Source organism: Crotalus tigris, unplaced genomic scaffold (assembly GCF_016545835.1).
Source record: "Crotalus tigris isolate CLP2741 ecotype Arizona unplaced genomic scaffold, ASM1654583v1 scf7180000017666.27876245, whole genome shotgun sequence".
Taxonomy (NCBI): Eukaryota; Metazoa; Chordata; class Lepidosauria; order Squamata; family Viperidae; genus Crotalus; species Crotalus tigris.
Genome location: NW_024096551.1, coordinates 3,605,759 through 3,617,125, shown reverse-complemented (window position 1 = coordinate 3,617,125; position 11,367 = coordinate 3,605,759). Strand labels below are relative to the sequence as shown.

At 34.8% G+C, this 11,367-nt stretch overlaps 1 protein-coding gene across 1 annotated transcript in view; it reads left to right on the top strand.

Moving 5' to 3' along the window:
- The first annotated feature begins 680 nt into the window (after positions 1 to 680).
- The window catches only part of LOC120304995 (collagen alpha-6(VI) chain-like), a 66,310-nt gene continuing 55,623 nt past the window's right edge, over positions 681 to 11,367 (top strand). The window contains exons 1-4 of the mRNA XM_039336237.1: positions 681 to 1,023; positions 7,285 to 7,378; positions 7,782 to 8,396; positions 9,994 to 10,611. Coding sequence (XP_039192171.1) covers positions 7,318 to 7,378; positions 7,782 to 8,396; positions 9,994 to 10,611 — 1,294 coding nt within the window. The 5' untranslated portion in view covers positions 681 to 1,023; positions 7,285 to 7,317. The remainder of the gene's footprint in view (positions 1,024 to 7,284; positions 7,379 to 7,781; positions 8,397 to 9,993; positions 10,612 to 11,367) is intronic.

The following is an 11,367-nucleotide window of genomic DNA, read 5'->3' as shown; positions in this document are numbered from 1 at the left end:
TGTAATGTGGTGACTAAAACTGGATGCAGGTTTGATCTTATTAAGGATTTATAAAGTGGTAACAATCCTTCATGTGATTTTGTTTATACAGCCAAGGATTGTATTAGCTTTTTTGGCTGTTGCTGCACACTGCTGGCTCAGGTTTAAGTGATTGTCCACTAGGACTCCAAGGTCCCTCTCACAGTTACTGTTTTTGAGCCAGGTTTTGCCTAATCTGTATTTGTATCTTTGGTTTTCCCTGCCTAGATGTAAAACCTTGTTTTTCTCCACATTAAATTTAATGTTGTTGGATAGGGTCCATTGTTCAAGTCTGTCAAGATCTTTTTGGATCCTAAGCTTGTCTTCTGAGGTGTTGGCTATTCTTGCCAGCTTAGTATCATCTGCAAATCTGATGAGTTGCCCTTCTTTTTGATTTTGATTGTGTTTATTTTATCTGGCATTATTCCTTAATATGCTGCCATTGAGTTTCCCCAGATGCTTGTTTTATGAAGAACCATTGCCAATGAGTTGTTGGAGTATTTGGCTATTTAAACAAAGCCTGTGATAAGAATGGGAGGGGAGGGTAACAGATGTGAGAAGCAGAATGAAAGATAGCAGCATCATGACCAGCAAAGAAAGTCACAGGAAAAAAGTCCTCATCTGTCCAGCTGCCAGCAGCAGAATGGGAAGAGCGGGGGAAGAAGAGAAAATATTTTCTGAAAATGAAAGTAATTGTGTATGTGAGATTTTGTGTGGTTTTAAAGATCAAGGGAGCCTTAAAACATGTAAAAACAAAACAAAAAATAGTAACAGCCAAGCTCTACCTTTGATACGTCTGCTTTTGACTTGGATTCAGAACCATGATGCAATGGAATATGGGAAACAGGCCAAGATTGAAACTTCTCAACTGGGACAGCCAGGACCTTTCTAATGCAAATGAATTGCTGTCTTCTGAAAAGATTTATGGGATAGTGCTGATCATAAAAGAGCTGGTCTTTCTCAGATACTTTTCAGAAGATGACATTATAAGCATCCAATTAATTGGTAAGTCATTTGAAGTCATTTGCATGTTGACTTAAAAAAAGATGGTTAGCCTGATTTAGATGTCCCAATTGCTTATTGAAGTTATTGTTTCATCTGGATCCCTATCTGCTGTTTGGATATTGAGATACCTTTTTCAAAATAGAAAAATGGATTTCACATGTTCTACAGCAATGTTAATTGTTGATATTTGGAAATGATATTGAGAATTTTTATAATTGGAAACATTTGCTTAATATTGTAGAAAAATATGCAAGACAATGGAGAATTGTTTTGACACTAGAAATAGCATTGCTCTCTACTTAATATTGCAATAGTACACTCTTCTCAAATGTATATACTTATTCGATTTTAAATTAGGAACTAAGTTCTTATTCTAGCAATGTTATTTTAAGCAATATGTCATCCTTCTGCTCCCATTGTGGCTATTTTTCTTCCTTGCATCTTTCCTGAATTTTCATTCACTTATGCAGAAAAAATGTGTAAAATTTTGAAATGATTTTATTTTAAAAAATACTCATAGCTGATATTATTAATCCAAGCTAAGCAAATTCACTTATTTCTTTGAGTAATTTAATCTGTAATTCTATGCACATATATGTAAAAACATACCTCATTAAAATCAATGCTTTTTAACTTCCAGATTTGCATAGGATTATGATTAAAAATAAGTATTTGTTTGCTGGGACAAATGAATATTATTAAAATGTTTTAATACATGTTTGCTTCTGTTACAAATATGCAAAAATGAAGTTTCACTAATTTAAAATTTTGCATCTCTATGTTTTGGGGAATGCTTCAAAGGATCTGTAGATTTTTCTGAAAAAACAACAACCCTGCAATCTTGCACGTGTTTATTTAGAATTAAGACCCATTAGAGTTAATAAAATATATTACAAGTAAAAATATGTTACAAACTGAGTATAATAATAATCAAACTGAAAAAGGTCTTTACAAGGAGTGATGCATGAAGAATTTGGTATTTGCAAAGTCTGAAATAATATGACTGATTTGCCCCATGTTTCAAATGAATGACCAAACTATTAAGCAATTATTTTCTGCTTGTTGAATTGCTTTAAGTTTTGCAATCCTCTTTTCAGTTTAAAAAAATATCAAAATGTGTTTAATGAGGTGGATTTAAAAAGTGGATATATTTATCTCAAATCCATCATTAAAAATATATTCAGATATAAATACACATATATTCATTTATACATTCAATGTATAAATATGAAATTATTTATCCTAGAATTATTTCTTCAGTTTTAAACGTGTTCATTAATGAGGAAATGAGATAGACCAGGATTAGTAATGCATGCATGAAACACTTGATAAAGATGCTATATAAGATGATTCATGCATCTCTAGTCAACGTAGTATTTTTTTTCTTTTACTCTGTTTTGGAAGTGCAAGGATTTGATCAAACATCAAACTTGCAATAAAATTAACAGAGGATTTAGCTGAATGACCCATTCAAGTCAGTGTTCATCCATCTTCCTGGAAAAAAGGAAGGAAGGAAGGAAGGAAGGAAGGAAGGAAGGAAGGGAGGGAGGGAGGGAGGGAGGGAGGGAGGGAGGGAGGGAGGGAGGGAGATGTTCTGATGTTATCTGCCAGCCATTATCAATGAAACTCAATGAGGAAGCAGCCAGGAAGTCAGGAATTGCTCCCACTGCTTTTTTGCCCACCCATCTGTTTCTCTGTTTAGGTAAACAAATCGTTCTGGAATGATTAGCCAACAAATCCCAGGTTTCCAGTCCATTCTAGTTTTTAGACTTAGGTATTATTTAGTCACCATATCTTAAAGATTATCAATAAATCTACCCTCAATCAATTATTAATAGCACTTTTTACGGATCTGATATCTGTTCTGATTTTGGTATCCCAAAATTTCATTGGATGTCCAAAATATTGTTGCTTATCTCCACTTAATGGCATATGCTTATTTTTAGTCAAGTTTATTTGATCATCTTTTTTTCTCCCTAATTAAGAAGAATAATCATTCAAAAAATGTTTCATTTTTTCTTTGAAGGAGAAATTATTTGATTGCCTGATCATTCAGACTGCTATTTCCTATTTTTTTTCCAGCTTTATGATATGCTTCTGGAATTGGGGCAAGCAGAAATATACATAGTTTTCCAATGTAGTTGATATTTTTTCTCTTCTCTTTGCTCCTTTTTGCTTCTTTTCTCTTCTCTTATCATCTATATTTGCTCTTAGAGCTCGTGTCTTTTAAAAAATAAATTCAGAACCAACCACATTTATTTAGGAATGTGAAACCAGGAGAAATAAAAATAATAAATCACACCTTTGTTTTGACTAGGCCATAAAACTACGTTATTTTTTATTTTACTTTCCTCTCTCTATATATATTATAGGTAGAATAGGTACATGCTTTCTCTTCTTATAGTTTGACTGATCATCCACTGTTGGAGTTATTATTTTCTGTCTAACAAATAAAGCAGAACTGAATTCTATGATGCTTTCCAAATGTTATACATTTCATCAAATATGTGACTGAGACTTTCACCACAACTAGTCTTAGGTTTACCACAGCAATAGATATTAGAACATAGTCATGAAGCACAATATCAGGTAACCATGTCACTTAGCAATAATAATCCTGTCAATTCTTGTTGCTGTTCTTAAGCAGGAACAGTGTAGGTCATTAGCAATAGCAATAGCAATAGCACTTAGACTTATATGCCCTATAGTGCTTTACAGCACTTCCTCAGCACGGTTTATTGCCCTCAACAATGTGGGTCCTTATTTAACTGATTTTGGAAGGATGGAAAATTGAATCAATCTTGAGCTTGTCAGGATCAAACTCCAGGCTGTGGACAGAGTTAGCCTGTAATATTGCATTGCAGCCACTGCAGCACCAGGGCTCATAAGTGAAGACCTCATCTGACTCTGACTTTTGACTTCTTGCTGGCTTCCCCTTGACTTTGCTTGTGGGAAGCTGACAGAGAATGTAAAAAAATCATGATCATATGACTACAGGAATGTTACAATGGCTAGAACTATGAGAACCCATCAGAAGTACCATTCATTTAGCACCATTATAACTAGGTAGCTTAGCCAGAGGCCTAAAACCTTGGATTATACAGATATGCCTCTTCTGCAATTTGCCTTCCCTTCCAATGACTTTTTCACTGATATTGTAATCCACAAGCCATCCTCCATCATATATTAGTGAATAAGTTGACGATTAGCTATAGTTTCAATGGCTCCTTCTCCACAGGGGCAGAACCTTAGCTCATATGGTATTTTTTGTATTGGCCCTCTAAAACAGCTGTGGAAAGTGCATTGCAGCACACTAAGGTAATGCCCGTTGGATTTTTGGGACATTTATTTGTTAAAGGGGCTTTAAAAAGTTCTACAATGGTGTTCTGTGATAGTAAATTTGCAAAATTCATTAAAATATTTGTTTGGGTTGAAGAAATTAACTTCTTTTTGCAAAAATTATTTCTTTCTTCAGAAAAAAAATTAATTAAAATTACATTTGTAAAAATTGTATAATAATAATAATAATAGTAAAGTTGGAAGGGACCTTGGAGATCATCTAGTCCAACCCCCTGCTCGGGCAGGAAACCCTACACCATTTCGGACAAATGGCTGTCCAGTCTCTTCTTAAAAACTTCCAGTGTTGGAGCATTTACTGCTTCTGGAGGCAAGCTGTTCCACTGATTAATTGTTCTCACTGTCAGGAAGTTTCTCCTTAGTTCTAGGTTGCTTCTCTCCTTGATTAGTTTCCACCCGTTGCTTCTTGTCCTGCCTTCAGGTGCTTTGGAAAATAGCTTAATTCCCTCTTCTTTATGGCAGCCCCTGAGATATTGGAATACTGCTATCATGTCCCCTCTTGTCCTTCTCTTGTTAAAATAAATTATGGACAACACATAATGATTTTTGAACTTTAAAGAACTGAATATGAAATAAATGTCTTAGAATCAGGAGATAAAAACAAAGGGAGTTGACAAAGAAAAATAAAAAACATGCTACAGAATGCAGTTTCTCATCATTAAACAGCATATTTGCACAGTTGGGATCTTCCCCATAAAATTGCTTCTGCCGAGGTAAAAGGTCATTGGAAAGGTTTGCAGCCCTGAATTTTTAAAGCTTGAGAAATGCAGAAATAACTGGAGATCTATCATCATGATATACTGTAACACAAAGAGCAGGCAATGTGCTCTTTTTATGTTAGGAAGCAATAACAGAAAGAATGCAACTAATACGAACATTTGTGACTTGTTCACAGCCACTCAAATTTTTGTTGCAACAGAATGGAAATTGGATTTTGCTATTGGCTTTTAGTTTCAAAGAAAATCTAAAAGTCTGGTATACAAGAAAAATCACACACATCTGCAGGAGACTGCACTTTAATAATCAAGTAATGATTCTAAAGGGAACAATTAGAAATGACTTTCAAACTGAAATAAATATGCTTATATAAAACGCCTGCTTGATATATAGTTTTTGAAAGGGGAGGAAGGAATATAACAGATTAACTAGGTCAAAAGAATGTTAGGATAACTAGTGTTTAAGCAGAGCAAGAGTGGGGGAAATAGATGATACGTTTTCACTGATATGAATTATAGGGGAAATTCTATTTCCCCCATGTTGCCATAAATAAATTCCTTTGGCTTTTGAAGATGGGACATGAGAAAGCTCAGTTTTCCTAAATTCTATCAGGTTTTCTATTCTAAGCAGGATAAAGTCATCTATTAATTATAATTCATAAGGTTAAAACAATGAGTAGCAGAAGTAGTGATAACTCACAAATTACAAACAATAGAACAAGCCTGTAGTCCTAATAAAATGGTATGGAAAAAGAAGGATTATGAAAAAAAGATCTCCTCCAGATTTTTTTATGGAATAGAGGAGAGGGAAAATGTTGATAGTTCCAAGACTGGCTGAACAGCAAAGTGAAGTTGCTGTCCTGAAATCAAGAGGTATAGCACTCGGTACTGGCAATGCTACTTTTACCCAGGAAGCAGAAAATCTTATTAGTGTCTCCCCTATTCCCTTGCAATGGGAAACCATGACACTTGACATGTTTCACTTAGTGTCTGTTTCACTTAACCTCTTGGTAAGGCTTTCAAATAGATAAAGTAGGATCAGCGACCATTACTGCTAAAGACAAATTTCCTTCCGTAAGGCGTAGAAGGGAGAAGGTTTGTTTTATAACTATTTTACTACAATCAAAGAGTTGTAATTAATGCCTTTTGTACTCTTAGTGATTGCATGACTCAAATCTTGTATCCACAAATATTTCACTGAACAATAAAACAACCTAATTGCTGCCATATTTTCAAATAACCTCTTTCCCAGCAACCCAATTAAAATATTAGGCTCTTTAAGGGAAGAGATTAAATTACATTTTTTTCTGGTGTTCATTTTTATTGTTCTATTTGTTAAAAAGATTTATTATATTAAAAGTCAGAAAAGTGAAGGAAAATTTTAAATGGATCCAGATATAGTTCAGGAACAAAAGAACTGCATAGTTAGTTTTGGACACTTCAAAACCTTATTTTCACCACGTTGGACTATATGACAGTTGGGTTATGTATTTCATGGGAATTTCCAAAATAGCTTCTGGTTCACAGAAAAGTATACTGTATAAGGCTTTTGAGGGGAAAGTAATCAAAATCTGCAAAATAGCAAGTGCATGATGCTGCACTTATCATTTTGCAAATTTTGCCCACTTGCTGCAAATGATCTGGGAGTTTACTTTTAAAGAAGCCATACAATTGCCACTAGTGAAGTTTGTATCACTAGAGTTGTGTAAAATGGCTGTTTTGATTCTAATTCTTATGCCTGTTTCATGTTAATGGGAAATAACTTGCATTCTAGGATGTTCAACCATCAGCTTCTTGAGACCTTATTCTACTGAATAAGTTTTGCCTGCCAAAAGCCATTCCATTCCTGTTCTCATTTCAGGGACAGACCAAGGTATAAAGATGAAATTAAACCTCTCCTTTGATTTTGCAACTGAGACAGGCTATCAACAATGTAGTCATGAGTGACTATTAAAGCTAATTTGCAATGCAATGCTTTTCAAAGTTGGACTTATTCATCCTGAATGGTTCTGAATTATTGGTCATAGTGGTTGAGGAACTGAAATGCAATACATCTAGCAGGCATCATGCTAGGGACCAATATAGGAAGGCTTTGATCAGCCGAAGGAGATATTTAATTTGAAGAGCTAAGAAAAATAACATATTGTTGATGTTATCATTGTTACTTTGTTCTTATTTGTATTTCTAGATTTATTCATTGATCAACTATCACAATCTGAAAATGCTTCTGACTTTGCTCCTTGTTATTCTTGGGATCCAGACTTCTAAAACACAGCATCCTGGTATTTTATTTTCCTTTTGAAAATGCCTCACAACTTGCTAATGCAGCTTGTCCTGTATATGCATTAGTCAATTAAAGGGCACAGTTCTTCGCAGCATTTGGGTGGATACTGGCATATTAAAATTAAAAATATTATTAAAAATATTGACTGCTTTTGACATTGTCACTTTCTTTGTCAAAATGCATAGGTTTGATTTTGAAAGAGAAAAATTTTATGCAAGTAGAAAAACAAAGAAGCCTCAGTTGTATATTAAGTAAATAGAGCCAAGATGTAAGGATAGGAGTATGATGGATTATGTACAATGATTTATAAATATGGGTTATTTTTATACTGTTCTTTAATTGCACCCATGCAGTTTACAATAATATTTTATATATTAACTCTTGTTTTATTTTTGTTGTAGCCTCTGAATCTGTAGATGTTGTCCTCCTGATTGACAGCTCTAATGTCCTCGGCAGACAAGGTTTTGTCTTATTAAAAAATTCTGTGAATAAAATGATCAACAATCTTCCAATAGGGCCAAATAAATATCGCCTTGCACTTGCCCAATACAGCGATGATGTACATGTTGAATTTCAGCTGGATGAGTTCAGAGGAAAAAGCCCTATCCTGAACCATGTTAAAAAGATATTTTCATTCCAGGGTGGGCCTTTAAGGACTGGAAATGCCATACAAAAGATCCACAAGACTCTTTTCAAGGCACCAAGAAGAGACAGACACCAGGTTTTGATTGTTACAACTTCAGGGGTATCAGAAGATGATGTGGAAGGACCTGCCACATTAATGAGGGAGGATGGGATAAAAATAATTGCTTTAGGAATGCTAAATGCATCTAAGCAAGAGCTGCAGTCAATGGCCACACATCCATTCAGTTACCATTCTAATACACTAAAAGATCTCCAAAAGTTTTCCTCAAATATATTGTCTATCATTGAATCAGCTATAGCAACAAATGAGAGCTTAATGATCACCACAACTACCCCAACTACAACTTATGCTTATAGCATACCCATAAAAGGTAAAAGAAATAATACAGTATATTATCACAAATATTGATTATTATGTTAACCATGAAGCTTTTTGGACAGGGGTTTTAAAATATCATTTGAAGTACCCTAGAGGAATTACAGTTTTTTTTTAAAACAACAACAACAACAACAACCTGGGCTTGTGTAGGCAAAATTATAGCTCTCCAAAACCTAATTTGAACTTTGCTTCATATTTTGTCCATGCATGTCCGTGAACAGTTGCTATATTGTACGCAATATTTGAGAACATGTAATATATAGATTAAAATGTACTAGTTTCTTGCCAAATTGTAACTCCTAATGAAAGAAGTAGTTTTATTCATTGAGAAAGGGGTATCATGCAAGTTCATTTATCACTTGAGAGATTAGCAGGATTGCACTGTTGAAGAAACACAACCTTGGAGAAGCCAAGTGGTTGATAGCTCAGTTTCTCAATCTTGGCCACTCTTAGAACCCCCATTCTATTCCTAGAATTCCCCAGCCAGTCCGAAAAACATTGGTTTACAGCACAACTGTATTATTCATCGCATGGCATTCTGGAATTGGAGTAAATTACTTGCCATTGCAGTGTCTAGGATCCATGATTCCTAGATAAATCTCCCAGAACAAAATGGTGATGTAGTATGATACGCATTGAAGAGCCTACAGAGGAAGATTTTCTTTCTTTTCTATTACCGAACTTCTTCCTCTAAATTTAGTTTTTCAAATAGGAAGGGAGAATCTTAAAATGATTCTATTTTCCTAATTGTGATACTGCTTTCAATAAATCCTGCATGTATATTTTGCAGAAGGATTACTTTGTGAATAATCATTGTCAGTTAGATTTTTTTCTCCTTGCATTATAGTCACGAAAAACTCCCTTAGGATGGTTCTATAAGGCTAGAATATCAGGAATTTGATTTTTCTCCATTATTTTCATTTACACACAAACTAACATACACACACACAAACACACACCTTATACAAGTTTATTGAATTCTATTTTCCCTCCCTTGGCTCCGACCTGCATTTTTTCTAGTCCAAAGATCCTTAGAGGCTGTTTTTCCTATCTCGTATCCTACTGTCCACTTCAGTCCTGATCAGCAGTAGGAAATTCTGAGGACCACATTATAATTTTCCTGGGATAGCCTGGGATAGCCCATTCTTAGGGGGCAAATTAATAACTGCTACAGGAGATTTGATGCAAAAAAACTACTATAATGGATATGTTTGATCATAAAAGTCCACTTTTGTAAAAGCACATTTATGGAAGTTGTACTTTAGTTGCTCAGAAATATTTCCTATTGTCTTAGTTTTGTTTTATGATTCACATAATTTTAAAGACAAAGATTTGGACTATAGATGCTTCAAATTTTAATTTTCTAATGTTCAAAGAGTATCCTCATAAAACCTAGAGGAATTTCTGGTTAAAAAGAAAAGCTGGAGCTACAGGCTTTGCTAATGTTTATAAAATTAGAAGAATTTTTAATACATTGGTGAGCTACCCTAGAAACTCTAGCAAATGCCAAATGGAAAGCTTGCAAAAAAGAAAGAAACTGTTAAGAAAAAAGGCTTAATAATAATATGGTGCATTCTTTTTTGTTGCAGTTGCGGATTGTTCTTATGACTTAATTGCCGATGTTGTATTTGTGGTGGATGAAGCTGTTTCACCTGAAAATAGTGAACATATTATATCTTTCTTACAAAATGTAACAGCCTCTCTTGACGTGCAGAAAAGCTGCATCAGAATTGGTCTTGTGACATACAGCAATGAGCCTCGTGTACTTTCTCAACTGAACACAGAAACAAACATAAAGAATCTTATATTGAAAATCAAGAGCTTTTCTCCCAGGGAAGGAAAATCTAAATTAGGTGCTGCCTTAAACTTTACCAGGGAAATAATTTTTACTGAAAGTGCTGGAAGCAGAAGGACAGAAGGTGTGAAACAAATAGCTACCATCATCACCCACAGACCCGCTGAGGATAGTGTAACAGAAGCATCAAGTCTCCTTTTGCAGAAAGATGTAACGGTATTTGCCATAAGCGTTGAAGGGGCTAATATCACACAGTTAGGGGGAGTAGTATCCTATCCCCCAACAAGGAATATTATAAAAGTTGACCATTTTTCAAACCTGGCAGATGAGTCAAAAGTTTTTGAGAGCAAACTGTCCCAGCACGTTCGTATGTTTTTTGCCCAAGGTGAAAGTATAGAAGGGTTCCGATCAGGTAATGTCTTTGACGAAATGCATGTCATCTAGTTAAATCAGCTGAAACTATTTGAATGCTTGTTTTGCTTTGTCTTGTTTTTAAATCACTCAACTCTTGCCTTTTCTCTCATGTTTCTGACACATTCTGAAATATCAACGTCCCTTGCAATTGGGCGATTAAAATTCAAATAAATGTGTTTGTTTTTTTAAAGCACCAGGCTAGAAAGTGGAAAACCTTGAATTCCCATCTTAATCATGAAAGCCAGCTGGGTGGCTTTGGGCCAGACACTCTCTCTCAGCCCTCCGATCTTTTATTTTTGTTATCTGTTATTGATTAACTGGATGGAAGATATTTTCATTTACGTTGTTTTCAGTTTTGCTTTTAGTTTTTTTATTGTGTATAATTAAATTTCTCTATATCTTGTAAATCATCAAAAATGTTTTTAGATTGCAATGGGATTCAAAAGCAATAATAAATGAATGAATAATACCAGTAGTATGAGGGCCCAAATCAGAGGTTCCACTTGAAATCTTAACAATAACACCCATATTCTTCAGAGATATCACTTAACTATATTCTCTGGCATTCCTTCTAACCTGCAAATTCCAATGTAGTGGAGAGGGTGCTCTCTAATAAGACCTCCACCATTTGTGGTCGACTCACGCCTTTCCTGGCTCCTTCAGGGGTCTGCAATGTGTTTGACTAACTGATTTGGGAGGAAGATGCATGCCACCTCATCCTATTAGACTTCTCAGCAGCTTTGTATGTCATTGG